The sequence below is a fragment of the Dipodomys ordii genome, unplaced genomic scaffold, assembly GCF_000151885.1.
Source record: "Dipodomys ordii isolate 6190 unplaced genomic scaffold, Dord_2.0 Scaffold189, whole genome shotgun sequence".
Lineage (NCBI taxonomy): Eukaryota > Metazoa > Chordata > Mammalia > Rodentia > Heteromyidae > Dipodomys > Dipodomys ordii.
The window spans coordinates 2,078,241-2,104,266 of NW_012267405.1; the positions used below are offsets into that span (position 1 = coordinate 2,078,241).

Consider the following 26,026-nt stretch of genomic DNA (forward strand, 5'->3'; position numbering starts at 1 on the left):
TGTTTGCTAACACAGGACCAAGATGGTGCTTCCCATCTGAACCCCAGAGCCATTCTTGGTTCCTATATGGGGACCATAACCCTCTGTAGGCATATGACTTCTGTGAACAATACTGAAACAGCAATTCTTAAATACTATGACGGTGAGACTCAGAATGGCCAACATGTTCAGATTCTGATGTTTCTCCTTTCTTTTATTTATGCCTACCTTACGGTTTGAACTCAGGATATGGATACTGTCCCTGAGCTTTTTTGCTTAAAGCTAGCACTCTACCACTTGAAGCAGAGCTCTTATTTTCAGCTCCCCCCCTTCCTTTTTTTGGTATGTGTGATTAATTGCAGAGTCTCACTGACTTTCAGATCTGGGCTGGCTTTGAACCTCAATCCTCAAGTCTCAGCCTCCTGAGTAGGATGACTCATGAGCCATCAGGTCCTGGCTCTTTCTTCTATTTTTACATCTCATTCAGCACCAGTTGCAGGGATTCAGACCTGGAATCCAGCTCCTAGGGGGAGAGAGAGACCATGACATGATGGTTGCTTGAGGCTAGCCCTAGCAAAAAATGAAACCAGTGAGAATTCATCTCAGTCGATAGAAACAGTCTACATACACTCTGGTATATACTTGCAGTTCAAGTGGTAGAGCCTGCCTAGCAAAGTCAACTCTGAATTCAAACCCTACTATCACCCTCTTAAAAAATAACACGATAAACTCAATCTGTGTTCAGTATCAGCCCTTCCAGCAAAGTCTTGTCTTACTCGGTTTTATGGAAATGACTGTTCCCAGGGCTTGGGGAACCTTTCTAGCCCCAAGTGTCCAAAGCCTGGCCCCAACTGGAAGGGGCTGACAAGATGAGACCATCAAGTATTAGCCTCCGTGGCGGTTCCTGCTTGACAATGACAATGGAATCCCCAGTCCGTGGCTGTCCTTGTAGCTATGTGATTTTGCACCCCAGCTTTGCTGTTCCCTGTACCCACAGCAGGCTTTGTGCTCCCCCTGCTGTTTACCAGCCTCAGAGTCTAACCTCGGGACCATGTCCAGGATGTTACACAATACAAGGAAGGCCAGAGCGTAGAAAATACTCAATGTATTTATGAATTCATGACCAAATTAAATATGAAACCTTATATAAAAAGAGGTGTGTCCTTTGTTATTTTTTCACCCCAGCACTGAGTCTGGGGGACGTGAGTGTCCTGGTGGTGGTTACTGCTCCCCCCTTCATACCTCCTGTCCCTCCGTCTCGCCCTGCACTGGGGCGTCTACTGCTTCTGCCTCCCTGGAATGCAGAGCACCCGTTTCTGGGGGAGATAGAGTTCTGCATTCTGCACCTCCTCTCTCTCCCATCTGGTTTCCCCCAGCCCCACTGGGCTGCAGGGGTCCCCGAGGTGCAGGTTGGCTATGGAGCTGTGGGGCAGAGGGTGGCGGGTTCCTGAGGGGGCGAGCTGGCCCTGGTTGTGGGGAGATGGGAGTTTTATGGCCTCTTTGGCTTCTCAACTTTGCTGATATCTACTACACTTTCTCTCTGAGAGTCTTTCCATCTTCATCAGTGGTGCCAGGTTGCTCAGTCCTTGCAAGCACCTGAGACCACCCCACCCCCAATACTGTGCTCTCACCCACAACTTCCTGGAGGCCAGATATATCCCCAGCTCTTCCCCCAAGGAAGCCATGGGCACTACACTGGTCTCCCCCTATGCTCCTTTTCCCTGCCAGGAGTCTTGAAGCCATGGGCAGGGAGGCTGTCCAGCCAGCAGAGGGCAGCACACAACCAGCTCCCCAAGCCAGCCAGCTCAAGGGACTTGGGAGGAAGCTGGAAGCCTTGCAGAGTTCCCTGCACAGACATAGAGACCTGCTTGAGCTACCACCACCTGGTCCTTCTGACCAGGACTGAACCTCAGATCTCTAGATCTTGGTACTACGTGACTGTTGCAGGGCTGCCTTTCTTTCTGAGTGTGCTCTTCCCAGACTAGACAGTCTGGCTCCTAGGATCCAGCCAGTCCACTCGCCCAGCCTCTTAAGCATCTTCTCACAAGTGGGCCACCTGAGATCATACCTAAGGCTCCATCACCTGTGTCTCAAAGGATGCTGGGTGGTAAGATACAGATTAGGAAACAAAGGGTCAACTTTAGGCCCTATTTTTGTCTTGATGGTGCCAAGCTCCAGTTTTGATCTTCTAGTCACATCCTGCCTCCTCTTCCGACTAACCTTGTTTTCCTTTCTCTCCTGCCCAGCTGTGTCCTTTCTCCTGATACCTGATCCTTGCCCCAAGCTTCCCCAAAGTGTACACTCCACAAGCATCTGTGGGATCACCCTTAGAAAGGGACAGGGGCAGCCTGCAGCAAGAAGCCTTCCATTGACCAAGGCCAACTCAGGCTACCAGGGAGTGGAGGCCAGGATCTGGAACTGCCTGAGGGTCAGTTGATTGGACAGCCTAACCCTCCCGCTCCTCATCGGAGGCCTCCGATCTGCTATATAAATACGTAAGCTATGCTGGGTTGTTTTTTCTTTTTCTGATTTTCCTTCTTTGGGAAAGCAGAGGGTAGAGTGGCTTTGTTGGTGGTGGTGGTGTGTTTGGTTTTCATTCTGTCCTTGGGATTGGTGGTGGTTTTTTGCTCATTTTGCCCCATCCCCTAACAAGCAGTCCTGCCCAGAGGTGGAGGAAGGGCCCTGTGGAGACCCCACCCTTCCTCCTCTCCACCCCAGCTGATTGCTGCTACTCTCATTTCCAAATCGCGAGGAGTGCAGGAGGGGACAGAGGTTTCTCACTGCACCAAGAGGTCACAACACCTCCATAGCCAAGAGCTCTGAACCACCTCTGCCCCTCCACCAGGACAGACGCTGGCGGAATATCAGTCTCCACATGTCCTCTAGCAGCTCAGCTCCAGAATGCAGACGCTGTGCTCGAAGCCTTCACCTCTACCCTGACTTCTCCACGGAGAACCCGAGTAGGCTCGGTGGGGATGTGCTCCCGGAGCTTCCGGAACCTTCAAGTCCACGGATGGAAAGACATGGCGGGAGACAGGCAGGACCCTCATGCTCACTGGGAAGGGGACGGCTCCCTGCCCCGAGCAGAGACCAAAACACACAGACAAGCCCTCTGCTGGAGGCTCTCTCCTTGGACTCCATAAAATCCTTGGGCCCACAGAAGAACACCAGAGCTCTTAGCTCATTCCTGCAGCCACCTCCTGGCACGTGTCTCCTGTCTGCCTGGATGTGGGTACTCTGCAGGTAGGCCCTGGGCTGAGCCCGCTCCTCTCTGGCACAGCCATGTTGGCTGGTGAGGCCAGCTCTGCCCCTAGGGTCCTGGCTACGTGCGCGCCCTTGTCCCCGTCAGGTGGAAGGGGTGATGCAGAAGAGCAGAGGGCCAGGGGCAAACGGGGACAACAGCAGCGGGGTCAGAAGAAGGTGGCGACACCTCAGACCACAGCCGAGGAGGAAGACGGGGAGGCTGAGCTGGCTGCGGAGGAGGAAGGGGAGGAGGGACTGTTCCAGAACAGCCACCGCCGCTTGGGCTGCCGCCTCAGATGCAAATAGTCCTCCTTCTCCCGCTCCTTCCGTGCCCTCTGGTAGTGATCCTCTTCCTTCAGGTACCAGACAGGCAGCCACCGGTGCTTCTCAAAGTACTCCTGGTTTTCTGGGGGCAGAATGCAGGGCGATGGGTCAGGAGGACCAGAGGAGGAGGGCCAGGGAGGAAGAGCACCGGATGCGGATGCACACTGCAGGGAAGCCCTGCCACAGGACCCTGGACCAGCACAGAGCCTATCCTGCCACCATCCAGGCCAGCAAATGATGCCGGGGATGAGGGAGGCATGAACTCACGAGGCTGTGCAGATACAGCTGCACCCCAGTTTACATCTGAGCTGAGTCACTCCCCAGCAGCCCATCCTCAGTGGAAAATGCCATCAACTGAAAATGCATTGAAACTAGGTATGGTAATACATGTCTGTATGCCCAGCTAATCAGGAGGCAGAGATCGGTGGATCACAGTCCAAATCCAGGCCTAAGAAAAAGTGATCAAGATCCTAGTTGAAAAACAAACTAAATACAGAGGTGCTAGGGTGTGGCTCAAGAGGTAGAACACTGGCCTAGCAGTCACCAGTACCAAAGAAAGATAGGAAGACAATGGACTGGCTCCCCTGACCTCTGAGCATCCTGGCTTAGTACAGTTCCCTATAGGGTATCCCTTGTTGCCCCTGAGATCATAGGAGCCCCGTGGGAGCTGTAGCTGTGGCTGCAACCCAGCATCACCAGAGAGGATTAGACCTTGTAGGCCAGCCTGGGAAAAGATCCAAATTCAAAATACAGTTTCTACTCAACTCATATTGCTTTTGCACCATGGGGATCCTTTGTGTTAAGAATAAAGCAGGTTGCCAGGCACTAGTAACTCATGCTTGTCATCCTAGCTACACAAGAGGCTGAGACTTGATAGTCAAAGGTAGCCTGGGCAGCAAAGTCCCTAGATGCTTAACCACCCAAAAGCCAAAGGTAAAGGTGTGGCTCAAGTGGTAGAGCATCAACCTGGAGTGTTGTTAAAGATAAGGAAAAGCACTCAGGTGCTAAGTTCAGGTACTGGTCATAAAGAAAGAAGAAAGGAAGAAGAAGAAAAAGAAGGAGGAAGAGGAGGAGGAGGAGGAGGAGGTGGAAGGAAAGAGAGAGAAAGAGGGATGGAAGAAGAGAGGGAGGGAAGGAGGGCTAGAAGGAAAGAAAAGAGAAAGAAGGAAAGACAATAAATAAATAAACGAATGGTGGAGGAGGGGGGAGGGGAAAGGGAAAGGAAAAGAGAAGGGAAAGGGAAAAGGGAAAGGAAAGAGCAAAGATCCAAAAACAAGGAAAGGGGCAGCAAAGCCAGCAGAAGAATCCACAAGGACGGAAATGAGAGTTGTGAAGTTTTCAGAAGTTTCCAGACAGAGCAGAAACTCTTAAGGAAATCCAGAGGTACAGGCCATCTGGAACTGGCTAGACCAGACAGAGGGCCGGTGTTATTCTGGAAGACCTGGGAAACCATGCAAAGTATAGAACCAAGAGAGTAGTATGGGTGAACCTGGACTTCAGTGAGGAAAATTCTGGGAGACAAGGAGACAATGTGGAGACAAGGGGAGACAGGGCTGAGAGGAGGGAGGTGCAGTGCAGCCACAGAGGGGAGAAGGGTGGGAGCAGTGCGGGAGCCCGCAGAGCACGGAGGGACATGTCTCCCTGGAGCCCCTGCAGTGCACCTGAGAACTTCATTAAGAAGGGAAAGAATGGCCCTGGACGTGGAGGACCTCTGGGCCAGGCAGATCAAGCTGTGGACCGTGCCTGTTCTGGGGTGGGAACATCCTCTCAGTGGGTCGCAATGGCGTTTAGCACCGCTAAGTACTTTTCTGTATGTGTGTCCTGGGCTGCAGCAAGGAATGGATTTATTTTCAGTGTCCTACCCCTAGCCTGACACCCCCTTTGCACCTCTAAGAAAACAGAAGAGCAGATAGGTAGAATGAGCTGTCCCAGGCCCCCCGCTGTCCACCCAGTGCTTGTCCCAGCTGCCCCTCTGCTTGGCTGGAGTCACCTTGGCAGACTGCCCCCCTCCCCTAGGTCAAGGGAGGTCAAGGCTGCTTAGAGATCCCTGGGGTTCAGCCAGAGCTCAAGCTGAGTTCCCTCCCACAGGAGCTGAGCTCCCCAGGGGGCGGCTAGGGCTACCCGCGTGCTCACCTGGGGACATGGCCTTCATGTCTCGCGGGAACTTGCGGCACACGTTGTTGTAGTTGGTGCAGATGTGGTGGAGACACCAGTCTGCCAGCTGGTAGGCACAGTGGAACTGGGAGGGAAAGAAACACAGGTGGTCTGCAGCGACGTCTGCGGTTGCCCACGCAACTGCAGCTCTAAGGTGCAGGGCAGGCAAGACCCAGAAGTAGAAAAGCCGACCTGGGATCCTGGGCATCACTACCAAACCCTCCATCAGCTCACTCTGGTCCTGCCCATGGCGTTCACAGCTACCAGATCTCCACAGCCATTGAGCCTCTGCCCTCCTCTGATCATACCCCACACGACTTCCTTCCCCTCCCATCGGTCCCCTAAAGTGGTCTGCACCAAGCTGTGGGCATCTCAGCCTGCAGGACTGATCTTCCCAGGCCTGTCCACAGGCTTGGCATCAGCCGTGTGTTAATAGAGACTCCCATGTGGGGGGTGCACTCCTGCTACATTTTGTTTGGAAATGAGGAGTTGGCGACTTGATTTCAGAGGGAGAGTCTTTAATAAAGCAACCTTGTCTCTGTCTGAGTCTGGGGTCCCTGCTGCTGCCCAATGGTAACTACAATCTGTTCCCACTCTACCTGGTGCCCCGTGAATGCTGGGAGTTCTCTAGCTGCTTCCTGGCATGGAAGATGACAGGGTCAGTCCACCCAGTGAGGCCTTTCCTACGCCTGGCCTCCCAGCCCACGCTTTGTGGTCCCTTCTCTCCTCTGTCACGGTACCTGTGCCAGCTCCAGGAACACAAGGACGTCCCCGTCGATGTCCACCATCATCTGGGTTGCTTCCATCAGCCCGGTCACCGTGTACTGCTCTGTGACACACACAGCAGCCATCAGCTGAAGAACCACAGGAAAGGACCACACTTCTTACACCCACAGCAGGGGCTCCCCACGCGGGCAGGGAGAGACCAGCGCTAGTTCCGACAGGCCAGGAAAGACCACAGCTGACTGAAGTCTGGACACAATCTTCTCAGTGGGGAGGCAGTGAAGAAGGATGCTAAACTCCCTGAGAGGATTTATTATTTTTTTTTCAAACTAAATCGGTCCCACTGTGTAATCTGATGTAGAGAGTCTAAGTCCTCAACAGGATTAGCCACTGACAGAAGAAAGAGGCCAGCACTGGTGGTTTTCACCTGTAATGCGAGCTGCTCAGGAGGCTGGCATCAGAGGATTCATGTTCAAAGCCAGCCTGGGCAGATACATCTGAGAAACTCTTATCTTCAGTTACCTAGCAAAATGCCAGAAGTAAACGTGTCGAGTGCCAAGCTTAAGTAAAAAAGCTAAGGAAGAGTGTGAAGTCCCAATAAGACAAAAGAAAGAGCCGGGCGCCGGTGGCTCACGCCTGTAATCCTAGCTACTCAGGAGGCTGAGATCTGAGGATCGTGGTTCAAAGCCAGCCTGGGCAGGAGAGACAGTGAGATTCATATCTCCAATAAACCACCAGAAAACTGGAAGTGGCGCTGTAGCTCAAGTGGTAGAGCGCTCGCCTTGAGCTGAAGGGCTGAGGGACAGCGCCCAGGCCCAGAGTTCAAGCCCCATGGCCGACCAAAAAAAAGAAAAAAAAAGACAAAAGAAAGGAAGAAAGGAGGAAGGGAAGGGAAGAAAGGAAGAAGGGAAGGAAGGGAGAGAAGGGAAGGAAGGGAAGGGAAGGGGATTTAAAGCCATATGTTTGTTTAAACAAACCACATAGCTAAAAGCTATGGAGTATATGAGCTCAACAATGGGTTTAAAACTTCCTTGTTTGTATTAATTTGAATCTTGTAATAAAATGTGTACTGACCATGCATTTTACATTAAGACATTTGTAGTCAGGAAGTGAACAGCCTTGGCTCTGAATTTGAATGAGGAATGCCAGTATAAACTCACAAGGCATTTGATCTTACAAAAGATGAATGCATATCCCAGCGTCATCCACAGACAAGACCAGGAGCAATGGAAGCTCCAGGGGCACGCTGCCATTTCCAGCTCTGAGAAAGCAGGACTTGGAGAAGTGGACTCCAGGTGTGGTACATGAAATGCAGCAGTGGAAGCTAAAGCATCTCAGCAACCCAGATAACAAGGAGGCCCTAAGAGTCTGAAGACACACCGAAGGATCTTCCTGGCTAAAAGGACAGTATTGGACTTTAATAAGGACCACTGTAATTTATCAAAAACACTCAAATATGTTCAAACCTAAGAACTGATAAAAATATTCTTTTAAAAATACATATAAACTAGTTGGTCACTCTTATAGGTGATAGGAAACAAATGATTCTTTCAAAAGTTGGTAAATAAAAGAATCAAAACCTGTATCCATTGTACCACTGGGGGACCAAACAGTGGGAGAGGGAAGTTTCTCTTGGAAGACAGAATGAGTTGTAGTACTGATGATCTGGGCAATGATACTTGATGGCTACTAATATCAGAAGAAGGGAGGAAAGTAGACAATATACACCTATGAAGAGTTTTATACAAAACACTGTGTATCTGGTCCTGTCTCTTGGTCCAGACAACAGTTTATAGGAAATATGGGCAGACAGAAGACTATATTGAACTATACCATTAAAAAATGCAATAGCACAAACCCAGATCACAGAGAACTCTACAGGAATAAAAGATCTGCATCTTTTTTCTTTTTTAACAAAAAAATTTCAGGAGAGTTTTTTTTTTTTTGCCAGTCTTGGGGCTTGAACTCCGGGCCTGGGCATTGTCCCTATGCCCTTTTGCTCAAGTCTAGCATTCTACCACGTTGAGCGACAGCCACTTCCAGCTTTCTCCGTGATTAATTGGAGATAAAAGTCTCATGGACTCTCATGCCTGGGCTGGCTTTGAATCACGATCCTCAGATCTCAGCCTCCTGAGTAGCTGAGATTACAGGTGAGAGCCACTGGCACCTGGTACTCTCTGTAGATTCTTAATAGGGCTGTGGCTGCCATGAGGAAATCAGCTATGTGGACTTTAACGTCTTTAACATTAAGGGTATGGCTTTGGGCTTTGACTCGTTTCCAATTGCCTATTCTAGTGAAATGAACTTACTGAAATTCCATTATGTGATTGTTTTTTCCTTGGGAGTCTTTATTTGGTGACTGTCTTTTAAAAACAGAATTACTTCCTCTAAAATTTTGAAATTTTATGTGCGCTGGGAAGACTATTTTTCCTGGCAGCAAAGAATGACACACAGTTACAGCGTCATCTTGAGATGTGCTTCACTTGCTACACTAAGGCTCCTTTAGCCACAACTTGGGGCCCCTGGAGTCCCACTATACTCTTAGCTTCTAATAGTCTGTGTGATCTGATGTAGAGAATCTAAGTCCTCAACAGGATTAGCCACTGACAGAAGAAAGAGGCCAGCACTGGTGGTTTTCACCTGTAATATGATCAGCTCAGGAGGCTGGCATCAGAGAATCCATGTTCAAAGCCAGCCTGGGCAGATACATCTGAGAAACTCTTATCTTCAGTTACCTAGCAAAATGCCAGAAGTAAAAGTGTTGAGTGCCAAGCTTAAGTAAAAAAGCTAAGGAAGAGTGTGAAGTCCTAATAAGACAAAAGAAAGGAAGAAGGGAGGGAGGAAGGGAGGGAAGGAGGAAGGAAGGAAGGAAGGAAGGAAGGAAGGAAGGAAGGGAGGGAGGGAGGGAGGGAGGGAGGGAGGCAGGGAGGGAGGGAGGGAGCAAAGAAGGGAAGGGAATGAGGATTTCTGCATTCATCCTATAATGCCTTGTAATTTTTTTCCTTTATGTCTATATCTCAATCTTGATCATTTTCCCAGGGCCCCGGTACTCTGACATTGGCCTTTGACTGAATCCCAATCAAGACCTGAGGCTCTCCTCTCTCCCTGCAACCTGCCCTCAGTACCAAGGCCAACAACAACACAGACGCCAACTCCAACATCAACAGCTGTCTGCCTGGGTCACTGGCCCCAGTCTCCTTTCACAGCCAGAGCCCTAGGCTCGAGGTCCCAGAGTGCCTCTTCCTGGATCTTTCTCTACTCCAAGGGGCTTCTGGGATTGGCTTATCCTAAAAGCTGAGCTTCTGCTCTTACAGTCCTTTCAAACCAGGATGAGTGGTCCAATTGTGTTTGCTTTGTGTTTCTGGAAGGAGGAAATCAACAGTAAAATCAACAGTAGAGGAAGAAGAGAAAAAGGAAAAGAAGGAGAAGGAGGAAGAGGTGGATAAGGAGAAGAGTCAGAGGATAAAAACATGGAATTGTGTTCTATTTCTTGACTTTTAAGCTTGTCTGAGACCACAATGAGCCCAGGGGCGATCTACTAAACACATTTCTCAGCGTCAACTCTCACCCATGTCCTCATCAAAAACTCTATCCACATCAGCACATCTCATTCTAGAAGAGCTTCCCCTTGGTCCTGTAGTCTGTCCCCAGGAGGACAGAAGGGCCAGAAGACCTGTAATCAGTCCCCAGGGTCTTCCTGATCTTCCCCCAGGGAGGTGCCTGAGTGCTCTGGCTAGTTACCTGTGAGGGCAACCAAGTGTGGCAGGCAGAGGCGGTTGGCCAAGATGATGAGCTTCATGTCATCCAGGTCGGGGCTGGAGGTGAACATGCCAGTGTACAGGTACTCCAGTACGGCCCGCATGCAGCTCTTGCTGGTGTAGGGAAACACCACCTGGAGTGGGAAGAAGAGGGCAGGTGGCACTGAGGTCCACTGAAGGGCAACAGGAACTCAGAAGCTGAAAAGGCCTGATCCACACAGCTGATCTCCAGATAGGTAGCTTTTTCTCAGCATCTACCTGTATTGGTTTAGGAGATAACCCCCTCCGCTCTCCCAAAGTCCTGACCCCTTCTCTGCAACAACTGGCACTGAGCCCCAGCTTTGCTGACAGTACTTTTTTTTTTTTTGCCAGTCCTGGGGCTTGAACTCTGGGCCTGCGCACTGTCCCTGGGCTCCTTTTGCTCAATTCTAGCACTCTACCACTTTGAGCCACGGCGCCACTTCCCGTTTTCTGGTGGTTAACTAGAGATAAGATTCTCATGGACTTTCCTGCCCATGCTGGCTTTGAACTGTGATCCTCAGATCTCAGCCTCCTGAGGAGCTAGGATTACAGGCGTGAGCTTGTACAGGCTTGCTGACAGTATCTTTTGAAGAGACCTGGATACTTCCTGAACTCCTCTTGAAGTTACAAGATGCTGGAAGGAGTTATTTCGGTCAAGAACACAGCCCCAGCCCCACTGTGCCTGCCAGGGAGCCACCAAAATGAGATAGAGAATGAGGAAAGGGAACACCAGCTGCTGGCTTGGAGTGGCTGCTTTGAACCTTTGGGATCTCTTCAGTGCAGAACTGCCACAAAAACTGCTTTCTCATCAGACGCAACTCTCACGAGATTTGCTGGGAATTAGCTGGAGCTTTCAAGGTCCAGAGCGGGCTGGCCTCGGGGCCTTCGGAGAATCCTAATCTCTTACTGCATATCCATATCCTGCAGAGAACAACCCCAACTCTGCCGCCCATAAACACTTCCCAGAAATCACGAGGAGCTCACATTCTAGACCCTGGGAAGCAATGCTGGTGAGCACTTACTAAGAGTCAGGTACTTAGAGGGAGCACTCAGCAGAAGTCAACTACCTCATCCCCACACTCAACAGCAATTACAGGCCAGCTGGGAACGCCACATAGAGATGCCCAGTGCGAAGCAGAACTTGGTTACTACAAGCGGGAGTGATGAGCAATTGATGTTCCCAGACTTAGGGATGATGGAGAATACCAAGGCCTGTGGCCTGGCCTAGTCTGCTGTCTAGATGTATGGAAAGGAGAGAGGAGCATGTGGGAGAACAGTTCAAAGAACATACTGATAGGCCTTGTCTACGCTTCCAGTCTAGGAGCCTGTGAAAGTGGAGCGTGAGGGAGAAGGGCGGGTGAGCTGGAGCACGGACTAGAGGGAAAGCTGGCGGTATTCAGCATGCTCTCTCATGTTATGTATTCTGGTTCCCTGATACCTAGACCCCTGCTGGCCTTCAGCAGACTTCCTCTTCCAAGGCTTTGCCTGCAAATAGCTAATGAGTTGCCCTTAACTGACCTTTGCACAAACAGACCAACCAATCCAGAGCCAACGGCCTCCTCCTTGACTGCTGTCAGCCCCCCCTCCCGCCCACCTCGCACCCCATTATTTCCCCAACCTAATCATCCCAGAGCCAAGTACCAGACAACCAGGCCAGTTACCCCAACCAATGCTAAACCTGCTTACCCTGCCTCACTAGCCCGTTCCCACAGAACCATCAGCTTCCCAGCCAACCCTGCTGTTTTCCTGGGTGGTTCCTCTTGGACGCATCTCACCTGGGGATTGAACTCGGGGTCTGGGTGACCTCCCTTAACTCTTTTGTTCAAGGCTAACACTCTACCACTGAGCCACAGCTCTGTCTCTGACTTTTGGGTATTTATTTGGAGATAAAGAGTCTGACAGATTTTCTTGCCCAGGATGGCTTTGAACCATGATCCTCAGATCTCAGCCTATTGAGTAGCTAGGATTACAGGCATGAGCCGCCAGTGCCCAGCCTGGACTGCTTTACTTTTTTTTTTTTTTGGTCCAGTCGTGGGGCCTGAACTCTGGGCCTGGGCACTGTCCCTCAGCTCTTCAGCTCAAGGCTAGTGCTCTACCACTTGAGCCACAGCACCACTTCTGGCTTTTTCTTTTTGCTTATGTGGTGCTGAGGAATCGAAACCAGGGCCTCAGGCATGCAAGGCAAGCGCTCTACCACTGAGCCACCTTCCTAGCCCCTGGACTGCTTTTCAATAGCAGCCATCTCCTGATTTGTCACCATAGTCCTTAATAATAAAACCTACCTTTGAAGACACTGGTAAGTGTGGTTTGAACCCCTGACGTTCTTCTAGTTGTTCATGTGTCTCAGGGAGGCCACAAGATACAATGCCAAGAGCCAGAAAGTTCCAACTCTAACCTCTCTTTCCCATTCAGACAATTTCTTAGGGTCTCCATTTCCTACACACAACATGGGAATGTACTGTGTATAAGACTTATGTGTGGGGCTGGGAAGGTGGCTCAGTGGTAGAGTGCTTGCCTTGCATGCATGAGGCCCTGGGTTCAATTCCTCAGCACCACATAAGCAAAAAGAAAAAAAGCTGGAAGTGGCGCTGTGGCTCAAGTGGTAGAGCGCTAGCCTGAAGCTGAAGAGCTGAGGGACAGTGCCCAGGCCCAGAGTTCAGGCCCCACGACCGGACCGCCCCCCCCCAAAAAAAAAGACTTATGTGTGGGGCTGGGAAGGTGGCTCAGTGGTAGAGTGCTTGCCTTGCATGCATGAGGCTCTGGGTTAAATTTCTCAGCACCACAGAAGCAAAAAGAAAAAAGCTGGAAGTGGCGCTGTGGCTCAAGTGGTAGAGCGCTAGCCTTGAGCTGAAGAGCTGAGGGACAGCGCCCAGTCCCAGAGTTCAGGCCCAGAGTTCAGGCCCCACGACCGGACCCCCGCCCCCCAAAAAAGACTTATGTGTGGACTAAATTGTGTGTGTGTGTGTGTGTGTGAGTGTGTCTGTGTACTTCCTACCAAATGCAGACGTTTGTATAATTCCCTTTCCTGGAATGCTGTAAAATCCTTGGCTACAGGCAGTATCCTCTCACTCCCTTAGTCGAAGCTGCAAAAAAAGGCCCATTACTGATGAAACCTAGAACACCAATAGCGTAGAACCCTCTCCTGCCCCTACTCTTCCCATGCTCAGGGAGGCAGTTCTCACCTCCCTGGTAGAACTCTCCACAAATGGCCCCCCAAACATGGCGGCCATCCAGTCACAGCTGGAAATCAACAGGGGCTTGTGGGCGCTGATGGTACCATCGTCCAGGATGAAGGTCACATCTGTCCAGGAGGAAAGAGGCATCATGTGAGAATACAGTAGGTATGTGGGACAATCAGCCCCGAGAGTGGTCAATGGGCCCCCACTACCCAACTCCTTCTGAAGCCACACAACATGAGCATCAGATGGCAAAGCGCTTAGTTTCAAGAGCTGGGTGGCCATGTACGTCACCAGGAGACCAGGAGCTGAGACCAACTGGCAATGCTACCAGGACTTAACCAACCTCCTCTGAAAACTACTTGGAAAGAAGCCCCTGTCTTCTAAGCATGCCCCATACCTGAGAAGGTGCCTTTCGCCAAGCATTCCTTGACCCGATTGGTCCGGCGGACGTGGAAGGCCTTGGTGATCTCCTGGTTCATGAAGGCCTCATTGTTGAGAATGTTGGCTACCATCATGCGCAGATCAAAGACCTCTAGCAGCTCAGCGATGTGGGCAATGTGCATGAGGTCCCGCTCGTTCTCACCCAGCTCTCCTGTGTACAGGTACTTGAGAACAGCCCGGAAGGGCCCTGGCTGAATGGAGTTGTCCATCTTCACTACCACCATCAGCCGAGATTTGAAGGTCAGAGGGTCTTCTGCCATCTCTTCCTGGATGCTCACAAAAGCTCGGCTCCAGGAAGACAGCACACGACCCCTGCCTGGCAGGTACCCTGTGCCATTGCCCCGTAAGATCCCATCACTGGTCGAGGCCCGGAGACCAGCAGGCCCGGAACCCCCAGCCTCATCCACACTCTCACACACGTCAAAGCTGGCTGCCCGTAACAGGAAGTCCCGCCCATGATGGTGGTGGTGGTGGTGGTGGTGTGGGTCAGGGTGACCCCGGTGGTCCTCAGGGCGGGGGCCTCCTGGCCCCGAGGGGCCTCCCAGCTCCCCCTCGCTCAGGTCCATGAGGAACAGGTCATAGAACTTGGAGGAGGAGGTGGAGAGGTAGATCTTGTGCGCAAAGATGCGCACCCGCTCCTGCAGCACCAGGATGACGTCCGCGCAGAGCGGGTCCTCCAGGAGGTGGGCGGGGCACTCCTCACTGCTGGACGGGGGATCGGGCACCACGATGATGGGAGGCGGCGGCTTGGGAGGCAGGAAGGGAGCCTGCAGCAGGGGCCGCTGCACATTGCGGAGATGAGACTTCCAGAACTGCAGGTGGCGGCGGGAGATGAGGGCAGCCCGAATAGCATTGTCAAAGACGTCCTTGATGCCAAACTGGGCCACCACGCTGGTCTCGTAGTAAGGGATGCCCAGCTCCTTGGCCACCTCCCGGCCCTTCTCCGGGGCAAGGATCTCATTGGGCTTGATGGGCCTGGTGAGTTTAAAAGAGGAAATGTGCATCGGTAGTGGGGAGAGCTGCCCCTTCTTCCCCATGCAGGAGGGGCTCTGTTCAGAAGCCACGTCATTGGTCCCCCTCCTGCCCTGCCTTTTCCCTTCTGCCTGACAAATTCCTATAAGGTCCTTCAAGAGGACTTCCTTATCTATGCCAGGCCTCCCCATATGAACTTACAAAAGCTATACATTTAATAAAGCAGTGGGGCTGGGAAGGTGGCTCAGTGGTAGAATGCTTGCATTGCATGCATGAGGCCCTGGGTTTGATTCCAAAGCACCACATAAGCAGAAAAAAGCTGGAAGTGGCACTGTAGCTCAAGTGGTAGAATGCTAGCCTTCAGCTGAAGAGCTGAGGGATAGTGCCCAGGCCCAGAGCTCAGGCTCCAGGACCGACCAAAAAAAACCCAAAAAACAAAACATTTAATAAAGCAGTGATAATAGTGCCTTTCTACTTGGATGCAATTGAATGGAATTAGCATGCAATGCTTCACATTGGAATGTAACTTGATCATATACAGTGATCCCTCAGAATTTAAGGGGGTTTGGTCCCAAGATCCACCTCAGATACCAAAATCCATGGAAGCTCAAGCCCCTTAAATAAAATGTCCTTGAGTTTATATAAAATGTAGGGGCAGGGCTGGGAAGGTGGCTCAGTGGTAGAGCACTTGCCTTGTATGCATGAGGCCCTGGGTTCGATTCCTCAGCACCACATAAGCAAAAAGAAAAAAAAGCCGGAAGTGGCGCTGTGGCTCAAATGGTAGAGTGCTAGCCTTGAGCTGAAGAGCTGAGGGACAGTGCCTAGGCCCAGAGTTCAGGCCCCATGACTGGACCCCCCAAAAAAACAAAAAAAAAATGTAGGGGCATCCTCCACGTCATTCTTAAAATCATCTTTAGACTGCCTCTAATACCTCATACAGTGTCATACTAGGTCAATGGTTGTTACAATGTCTTGTTGGTGGCAAAATGGCAAGATTAAAAGTCCATATGCATTCAATAGAGATGGAGTTTTTAAAGAGATATTTTCTAGCCGGGTGCCAGTGGCCTGTAATTCTAGCTACTTAGGAGGCTGAGATCTGAGGATAGCGGTTCAAAGCCAGTCTGGGCAGGAAAGTCTGTGAGACTCTTATCTCCAATAAACCACCAGAAAACTGAAGTGGCACTGTGGCTCAAGTGGTAGAGCACTAGCCTTGAGCTGAAGAACTGAGAGACAGCATCCAGGCCCAGAGTTCAAGGCCCATGACCGACCAAAGAGAGAGAGAGAGATTTTCCATTTGCACTTGGTCAAATTCATAGGTAGAAGCTACAGATCCAAAGAGCCAACTGTCTGTCTCCAACAAAATGACCTTTTATCACCTTCTCCTCCCTGACTTTCCTCCACAGTGTTTAGCACAGTACTGTTCACACAGTAGGTGTACAGTCAGTACATGGCGGGGTGACTCAACGAATGAATGAATGAGCATATGTGTTGGCTCTGATGTGAGCCTGTGCCACATGGAGGGAGAGGTGAGGCGCTCACTTAGGGCTGTGTGGGGAACCGTGGTGCTGAGCCATCCCCATGCGTCGCGGTCCTCTCCCCAGGCAGCAGCCCTCTTACCTAGCCAAGGGCCTCCGGGCCCTGTTGACGGCCTCCAGGTCGGCATAGCGCAGGTCCAGCTGACAGCCCACCAGGATGACAGGTGCTCGGGGGCAGAAGTGCTTGATCTCTGGGTACCACATGGTCTTAACATGGTGGAGGGAATTGGGGTTGGCAATGGAGAAACATAGAACCACCACATCCGATCTGGGGGAGGGGTGACAGGAGAGGTTATGGGTAGAGAAAGCTGGTGGGAGGTTACCTGCCCCCAGGAACAAAGGAAACAAGCACTCCTACTTCACACCTGGCTTGTGAACCCATGATCCTCCCATGATCCTCCACACAACTTGTAAGAACAGTAACTCTATTTGATGGAGCATTTCAGAACTTAGAAGCTCCTGGCCTCATAGCCAGCTTTCAAAATGACCATTTTAACCCTCTCCTAGTGACAATATGATCTGAGAGCTGCTAGGCGGCAGAGCTAGGATACAAATCAGGCCTCCGGACTCCCAAGTTGAGAGGCCTCCGCCACCCAGAGCATCTGCCATGCTGTTTTATCTCTGCCCCCTTCCTCCTGGCTTCAGCTGCATGGAGTTGCTCAGTTCCTTGGGAAAGCAGGGAAAATCCACTCGTGAGGCCTCCTGCAGGCAGCCAAGGCCTTTCCTACCTCCCATAAGCAAAGCGGCGGTCTTTGTGATGGTCGCCAAAGGTGTCCCAAAGGCGCAGGGAGACGCTGACGTCATCTACCACATCCCGCGAGCGTTCCAACACCTGAGAGGGGTAGATGGGGGAGAGAAGGGCACCGATCCTTAGGGAGGGGGCCAGCTCATCCCGGAGGCTCCAGGGCTGGTATGGCTTATTGTTTGCTATTGGACCACATGAAATCTCAGGAGAATCAATAACAAGACAGTTGACAAGCTGAACAGAAGCAGGAGACACCATAAGGGAGAGACTGGTCCTGGTTTCCTCAGAAGCCCACCCTTGCTCCCAGCTATCCTTGCTTCATTTTCTTATGAGCCTCTGATCTCTTGCTATTAGATCTCCCCCCCCCACTTAGTTCTTACCCCTTTCTCAACCTGGCCCTGGCCCCCAACTCCCCAATATCATTACTATGATGGCACAAGATGCACCGTCCACACAAAGCTGGGGTCCCAGGAGTTACTTCATTGAAATTAAAAAATGGTCTGAGGTCCCCCCTAAGGGGTGGGCTCCCCACAGACCTCCCTCCAGAGGCTCTTCCAACTCCACCCCGAGGGGGCTCCTGAACACTCTGCAGACAACCCCAAGCCCAGGCAAAAGAAGAAAGTCCCAGAGCTAGGAAGGTGGCTCAGTGGTAGAGTGCTTGCCTTGCATGCCTGAGGCCCTGGGTTCGATTCCTCAGCACAACATAAGTAGAAAAAAAAAGCCAGAAGTGCTGTTATGGCTCAAGTGGTAGAGTGCTAGCCTTGAGCTGAAGAGCTGAGGGACAGTGCCCAGGCCCAGAGTTCAGGCCCCACGACCGGACACCCCCCCCAAAAAAAAGAAGAAAGTCCCAGATGTGCCAAATGGCCTTGCAAGCCTTACCTCCTGACACACACGATACTGGTCGATGGCCCACACTGTGGGCACATGGGTGGCGAGCAGCTGGTACTGAGTAAGGGTGGCATTGCAGGCCCGGGCACAGATGAGCCTGGTCTTGCCTACGGCGTTGTCCCCCACCACCACGCACTTGATGGTCTCTACGTTTGGCCTTTCATAATCCATGTCAGAATCCATTAATTGGGACCTGAGGGGCAGGAAGGAAGCAGTCAGGACAGCCTGGCATGCCCGCGCACTGAGGACCGGGGCCAGAATAGGCAGCCCTTCTCAGCGGAGGCTGTGCGTGCATCAAGCATTGGTGTTGCTGCCCAGAGGAGAGAGAAGTGGGCAGCTCTCAAGGCAGACGCTCTGCAGGGACCCCCGGGAGGCAGGATCCCACTCAGACTGAGATGGGCAGTGCCACCAAGGAGGCTGCATATCTCCCTTCAGCCCCCACCATCTCCAGCCGGGCTTCTGAGTGGAGGAGACCCATGAGAGATCCCACGGCGGAGCCTGCACGGGGCCTGTCCCATCCCCACACCCTCAGAGAGGGGAGCCTCTGCCTGAGAGCTCACTCTTGCTCTGCCCACCCCCGCCCCCCTTCCTGGGGCTGTGGCAGCAGCAGAACAAACAGCTGACAGAAGCAGAGTTAGGGCCAGGTCCCCACCCCTTCCCAGCATGCCCCAGGGCAGGGCCACTTTAAAATTTAATGGACTTGTCAGGGCTGGGTGGCAGCTCTCCCAGACTCCCTTCTTTCCCCCCTAGTCCTCTCTAGTAGTGAATTTCCAAGCCCCAGGCTGCTCATGCCCATCCTCTAAGCTCAGCCCCCTCTATGGGATGGAAGAGGGAGGCTTCTAGGTGCCCATGCCCAGCCCTTGGGCCTCTCCTCCTCTCCTCTCATTCTAGCACGTTGTCCACGTGCCTTGCTCAGCTGAAAGCCCACTTTGAGCTGTGGGTGGAGAGAACCACAGGCTGTGGCCATGCACTCTATGGGCCTTCCCATTGGTGCAGAGAGAAAGAGAGAGAAAGAGAGGAGGAGGAGGGAGCTGCCTCCTTTGAACCTCCCACTCCTAATGAAGGAGGATGCTCATTCAGGCTGGAAGACTCTAGACCACTGGTGCTCCTGGGAGAAGCTGGCTGGCTCTAATATGTATGTGAGGAACTGGTTGCTGGAGGAAGCAGAAGGTGAAAGCTTCTGCCTGAATTTCTGCCTCAGTTTCCTCCAATGCTGGGCAGAGAGGAAACAGCTTGTCCACCTCCAGAGGAAGATGGCTCAAATGAATACACAGAAGGGTGTTCTGCAGTCAAAATGTCATGGCAGTGTTTAAAAAGCTGTTACCAGAAGGCCCTGGGCTTGATTGGGGCTTTGGCTGGCAACCTCCCTGTTGGCCTCCACTCTTCTAGAAGGGTTAAGAAAGAAGGTAGTAGGGGGGCAGAGCAGGTCATCAGCCTGGGGGTAGGACCACAGGAAGTAAACCATCCCAGACTGACAGGCCGGGTGCAGAGCTGCCCAGTCACCCCGCTGCTGAGCCAGGCCACCAGCAGCAGCAGAGCAGCTCCATTCCTGCTGGGCTGTAACTGGATGCCAGCATGCAGGAATGCAGAACTGAAATATCCAAGTAATGGTGGCAACTGGGATTTGCTCAAGTGGATGCAACACTGGCAACCTAAGCAAAAAAGTGCAGCAAGGGCTTTTCAATGAGAGAGCTTCCTTCTCCTCCTTGGGATCTTTCGGGATCTGAACCCTTCAACTCCAAGGGCTCTCCAGCCCCAATTCTCAGGACAATGAACATATCACTCACCCCCTGCTCCTTCTGGCTCTTCCTACCAGGCAACCATTCTAACCACCAACTTCTGATTCCCTCTTCTCTTTTCTGATCTGAGAACTAGGAACCCCATTTCTATGGTGGTCTCAACTCAAGTTGTAGGATATGTAGGTACCAGAGGAGTTATCTGGGTGTGGTTTATCAAATAAATAACAAATCCCAAAGAAAAAATATAGACTCCCCACCAATATTGTATGTGCACCTGTAAAATAAAGACAGAAACTCTTCTTTCTTAAGTTTGGATTCTGGTGGCAGTCACGTAGGTCTGTGGGGCAGCAAGGAGAGGAGGCACAGAGGAGGGGCCTCAGTTGTTAAATCCAGGAGCACCTTATCTTGATAGTGGCGATAACACCAGGATACCAGCGGAACAACCAAGCTCAGCACTTTAGGATGAGTACACCCCTGAGCACCCTGTTATGTCACCTCCAGCCAACCGACAAGTCAGAAAGTAACAAAGAGAGGACCATGAGATTAGGATGCCAGACTGGCTGGAATGGTACTCACGATGAACTGTCCCTCACCACCCATACCCAGGCTGCCCTTCTCCTGTCCTCTGTGTCCAGAGTTAAAAAAAATCATCCTTGCCCATTCCACCCAACGGAGTGGTAAATTTCATTTCCTAACCAGGAAAGGGCAATCACTCCACTTTTGTGGGCATCAGTCTTCCCTTCTGGAAAATGGGTATAAAGGCGTGGGGGGGGGAATTTGTTTGAATTTTCGTTAATTCATGCCAAGTGAGCCTGGGTGGAAGGAGGTATTTGTCTTCTTATGTAATGTAGTATTATATAATGCTAGATTGCATATCTATATGTGTAATTATCTCTCTCTTTAAGATACAGACTGGCCCAATTAAGCCAACAGAACTCTTTGTCTAATCAGGCCTGCTTTAAATGAGAATACTGTCCTGGAGACAGCCTGCCAGCAGTAATATAATTTCTGCTCTAGAATATGGTCACTTTTCTCTATCAGTGCTGATGCAAGATAATACAATCCATGAAGCTCCCCAACTTCCCCTTTCTTTCTGACACACCCTTCTTCAATCTCTCCAGACTTTTCTGCACAATTGCCTCATCCCTATTCCTTCAGATCCTCCCAACCACCATCTATCACCTATGATTTCCTTGCCACTCTGCCCTGGGTATAACAACTCACTGCTCTCCCGTGGCAATCCCAAAGTTGCGGATGTATCCTCCCCCAACTCGTGTCCCAAGATCACCTTCCCCCTCTTCAAAACCAGTCTGCTGTCCAACTGCTATGTAAGTCCAGGCAGGATCCAAAGGTGTGCTCAGACCAGCTACAAACCTTAAGGGCTCCCATTGCCACCCCCATATCTCTACACACACTCTCTGCAGAGCTCAAAAAGGCCCCCTTTCCCTCCCACAACTGATAGGAGGCTTGTTCATCTGTGGCTGCACTAGTCTGGTTGTCAAGGAAACGACAGAATCTCTCTGGGAGCCTGGCTTGTCTCCTAGCAACCGATATCCCACATCCTGCATCTTCCGAAAAAACGTGAAAGGGAGGAAAACCCAGAAAATGAAGGTAAAAATCAGGGAGGATGGATAGGCAGGGAGATTCAGGGGAAGGGGGAGAGGGAGGACTCTGAACTAAAGGCGCTCCCACTGGCATTGTCAAAGGAGAGAAGGTGGATTGCTCACCGCGCAGACCCAGCGGAAAGCTAGGCCCAAAGGGATCGTGAATGGTCATATCCACAACAACCACAGCAACCAAAAGCTCAAGGCTAAACACCACGTAAAGCCTCGGAGGTGGAAACATTAGCAAAGCTTCAGATTTCCACCAGTACTCAGTTGGCCTGACTGCAATGGAGTTGACTTCAAAGGAACATCTCTGCCGCAAGCAAAACGCCCAAATCCCACTGGTTTAAATAACCAGATCAATCACCACCACTACCACCACAAAAAAGCCCCGCAGAAACAGATGCGCTGCCATCACTCCGGAATTCTACCCCCCCCCGCGTCCCCTCTTCCCGGCCCCCCAACACCCCGCTCCGCACAAGCGATATAAAACAAAAAATAAAACGGGGAAGGGGGAGGGGCACGGCTCGCCGAAGCAAGTCATCTTCCCCTCCTGGGAGACCCCGGCGGGGGTGAGTCCCTCGCCCCTCCAAACCCAGCAACCGCAGCAGGAGCGCAAGAACCGAGTGGGACCCGGAGACAGGCCCGGGAGGGGCGCGCGCAGGGCCGGGCGGGGTGCGGGAGGAGGGCGAGGCGGCACGCCGTCCCGGCCATGATAGAAATTAAAATCATTTACTTACACCACTACATGTGACGGGGTAATTTCTAGCGTACGGAACACATCTCTTCCTGCCAGGCACGCTCATTTTAGTAGGATGTCTGGGGGTCACTCCGCGCGTGCGAGTGGGCCCGACGCCGGGGTGCCGTCGCGCAGGGCTGGGGCTCCAGCCGCCGGGCCGGGTCCCCCGTTGGATTAGAAACTCTGACCGCTCCGCCCGGGCCGGCCGGCCGGCCCCGAGCAGCCTCGCCTCAGCATCGCCCCGCGCCCCGGGCGCCCAATGTCATGGAGGCGCTGGGCCGCGCCGGGCTCCGCGGCGGACGCTGCGGGGCGGCGCGCGCGAGTGGAAGGCGCGGGGCGAGGCCGCCGCCTCTACGCGGGCCCGCGGCTCCGGCGCTGCCAAGGAGACGCCTGGCGCTGCAGTCCCGGGGACCGCCGGCGACCTCCTTTTTTCATTCACAAAAAGAGAAAAAAAAAGAAAAACGGGGAGGAAAAAAAAGGGAGGAGGAAACAGGCATTCGCACCCGAGAGCAGCCGCCGTAGCCGGGACCGCCCACCGCGGCGCGCCGTTGGTGGAAAGAGGGCAGGGGCGGGGAAGAGGCGGGGAAAGACGGGGATTGGGCGCGCCGAGGTCCCGCCCCCATCACGCCCCCTCAAGGCCCCGCCCCGCCGCTCCTGCCTGCTCCACTTCGCTTCCCCACCCCTCCGTGAGCCTTGGGAGGGTCTAGGCTGGTCGTACCTGACCAGGCCTCTGATGCCTCAGATGCAGTTTTCTCTTTTGAGAAGGATCTCAACAGCATGCTAAGTGCGTCCTGGAAGGGATGCAAGTGGAGGACATCCTGTCTTTCCCCTTAGACCCTGGCCTCCACCCCTTGCACCATCCTCTGCTGTCTAGGGGGGGGGGGGGGGGGAAGGAGAAGGATTGGGGGGGGGGGGGGAGTGTTCTTGGTCCTTAAAGGCTTTGATGTCTCCATCAGCCTTGAACTGGCTGCTGCAGTCATTGTAAGCTTCAGGAGGTTACCTGTACTTCCTTACTCGTGCCTCACCTGGACCTTCTTCACCTGTCCACCTCCCCATCTGGTGGCCATCAGGGCTTCACTAGTATCTCTGACCTCTGAAAGGAATGCTACGAAAACACCAGCCACAGAAACAGTGCCTCTGTCCCTTTGGGCTCTCTGTCTCATGCTTTGGAAAAGCATGATTTTAACACCTGGCATAGGAGTGACCCTCAGAAGGAAGCATCCATATGCAAGGCTGGTTTATTTACACTGAGCTGGACAGTTGGAACTATAACATTCAGCTCCTTCTGGTTTTATCGATTTTGTTAATTACCTCTGGACATGTGTGCACACTGGTACAAGGGTGCTTGAACTCATGTCTTTGTTGTACTTGCTTGAGTGTTTTGCCCAAGGATGTACTCTTCCACTTGAGCCACACCCCCACTTTATGGTGGTTTTGTTTTGTTTGTTTGTTTGTTTGTTTTCCTGCTTGTTAATTGGAGAATTAAGAATCTCTTAGAGGGGCTGGGAAGGTGGCTCAGTGGTAGAGCGCTTGCCTTGCATGCATGAAGCCCTGGGTTCAATTCTTCAGCACCACATAAGCAAAAGGAAAAAAGCCGAAAGTGGCACTGTGACTCAAGTGGTAGAGCGCTAGCCTTGAGCTGAAGAGCTGAGGGACAGCACCCAGGCCCAGAGTTCAGGCCCCACGACTGGACCCCCCCCCAAAAAAAAAATCAAGAATCTCTTAGAGTTGTCTGTCTGGGTTGGCTGCAAATCTTGATTCTCAGATCTCAACCTCCAGAGTTGATAGGATTACAGGTGTGAGCCACCAGCACCTGACTAGACAGTTTTTAAAGGCCAGTCTACCACGGTTCCCATCTCAACCCACTCTGTCACATCTCTGGCTTATGCTCTGAGGATGCACATTCACTGTCATTTCCTATTTTTGGAAGTCTGCTTCTCACCTATTAATGCAGGTAGCTGGAACGTAGGTGTTCATGATACATGCATTTCTTCTTGTTCAAGCCATCCAGAGCTGGAGAGGAGGTTGACAACAACTAAGGGTGCCCACTTCACACTTCTGGCTAGGGCTCTTTCCATAAAACAAAGTGCTAGTTCAAATGCATACTTAGCAAAGAAACTAGACCATGCTCAGGTGTTTTCTTCCCCTGAAGGTATGGTATCCATTTGTGTGCCAAAGAATGACCCATACCAAAGCCTAGTACCATATGAGCTCTCTCAATGTTCTCATGACCAGGCCTTTCCTGGCCATATCCTCTTCTCTTTCACCCAGATCCAGACAGCCACCTGAGCACTGGATGCCTACTGGGTTCCTAATGGTATGATCTATCATGTCTCCTGGCAGTAGTACAGACCCAGTGCCTTGCAGAACAAAAAATAAGTAAGGCTCCCACAGGCACCGGGAGGGTGGGGGTAAGGAGAGGGCGTTATTCAGCCTTTATCTATTGCCCTTTCCTTTCTGTGAAGAAAGTTCAGCCTAAGAATAGCAACTAGCCTGAACTGTGGGATGCTAAGGTACAGCTTTGAGAGTGGAGTGGGAGAATCTTGGACCAGTACAGGTGTCAATGAAGTTGCATACTCATACTACATGAAGTGGCTCGTGCAGAGCCAGGCCCTTGGTGCAAGAGTTGGCCTCCATTCTCAGCTCTGCCTCTGTACCAGTCCCTTCTTTCAGCTTTCCTTCAAACCAAAGTCTATCCACGATTTCAGCTCTCAGACCCTTCACTCCTTACCAATTGTGGCAATTCCCCCCCTCCAGTCCCAGCTTCCTCCAAAGCCAAGGCTCCCTTCTTCTCCAGGCCCCTGTCAGGTTGCCCTACCTGCATTTCATTCCCCCATGTCAAGGAATTGCTGTGGCCCTTTCTATCAGAGCGGCTTGTATGGGCCTCCAAGACCCTTCACTCCCCTCACTAACTGGGCCTCCACACACAAGCTCCTAGCTTTTACTGGATACCAGGGCAATGGAAGAGTCACAACCCAAGGGGCGGATTGTCCTCAAGCCCTGACCCTCACTGAGCCCCCACTGTGGCTGATTTTAGGCCCCTCTCCAGCCAGCCCTCACTGGGACTACCTCCAGACCCTCATCTCCAGTCTCCCTGCTGCTCAGGACAGTGTTCCACCCACTCTGCGCCTGAGATCTCCTACCACTCTTCCTCTACTTTTTCCAAGCCCTCTATGACCAGATCCTGGAAATGGCCGTTCCAGAGGCAGCTGCAAGCAAGGGCTGCCCTGGCCCATTCATGCGCCTCCCTGTCCCTCTCAGCGCTCTCAGCCTCCCACCCTGCTCACGTGGGGCTGCCCAGCCCCAGGTTGCTTCATTTCTTTGCTTCTGGATGTGAAATGGAAAGGCTCCTGGAGCCAGTCAGTCTGTCTCTTTCCCCCACTGCCCCTGTGTGGTGAGGAAGCCTTCAGAATTACTTGTCATTCTACCACCTGGCTGCCTATCTGGGTTTGTATGCCACCCTGCCAAGTAGCCTGGGTACTGCCCTGGCCTGGCCTGGCTTACTCGCTGGGGGATCGGCAGTGTGTGGCTAAGGTGCTCCTGCTGGCCTGCAGGTAGGTTTGATCCTACAGTATCGAGCTCCAGCATCTCTCCCACACCAGCAACTGTCTGTGACATAAGCCTCTTGAGCCAGGCCCCCAAAAACAGCTCCTCCAGGCCTTCCTGTCCTCCAGGCTGTCATGTAGCTGCTGTCTTCCTGACACCAGACAGACACCTGCCGTGAGCAGGAAGCTTAGTCTGGGAAGAGAAGTATCCACTAGCACCGCGGTTCACTTCCTGCAGCTCTGCTGGCCCCGCCCAGGGCAGTCCAGCTTGTGCAGACTTCTCTGTCCACTGCCTCCGTCCCCACCCCCACATTTCAGGTGCTTCACTGAGCGGCTTAGCTCCTGCAGCTCTGCAGGTTGTGCGCGTGCGCACGCACACACACACACACACACACACACACACACACACACACACACACACACACACACACACACAC

The 26,026-nt window shown here is 52.3% G+C and overlaps 1 protein-coding gene across 2 annotated transcripts in view; it reads right to left on the bottom strand.

The window, feature by feature from the left end:
* Positions 1-2,850: 2,850 nt before the first annotated feature.
* The window catches only part of Rhobtb2 (Rho-related BTB domain containing 2), a 23,935-nt gene continuing 759 nt past the window's right edge, over positions 2,851-26,026 (bottom strand). The window contains exons 1-10 of one of the 2 annotated variants that reach the window (XM_013034419.1): positions 22,046-22,227; positions 17,954-18,155; positions 17,058-17,161; positions 16,412-16,597; positions 13,779-14,797; positions 13,385-13,503; positions 10,165-10,315; positions 6,441-6,529; positions 5,680-5,785; positions 2,851-3,628 (exon numbers count right to left, since the gene is read on the bottom strand). In XM_013034419.1, the coding sequence (XP_012889873.1) occupies positions 3,411-3,628; positions 5,680-5,785; positions 6,441-6,529; positions 10,165-10,315; positions 13,385-13,503; positions 13,779-14,797; positions 16,412-16,597; positions 17,058-17,161; positions 17,954-18,145 (2,184 nt within the window). In that variant the 5' untranslated portion in view covers positions 18,146-18,155; positions 22,046-22,227 and the 3' untranslated portion in view covers positions 2,851-3,410. Of the gene's footprint in view, positions 3,629-5,679; positions 5,786-6,440; positions 6,530-10,164; positions 10,316-13,384; positions 13,504-13,778; positions 14,798-16,411; positions 16,598-17,057; positions 17,162-17,953; positions 18,156-22,045; positions 22,228-26,026 lie in introns of those variants that run through there. The other variant, XM_013034418.1, reaches the window with a different exon arrangement.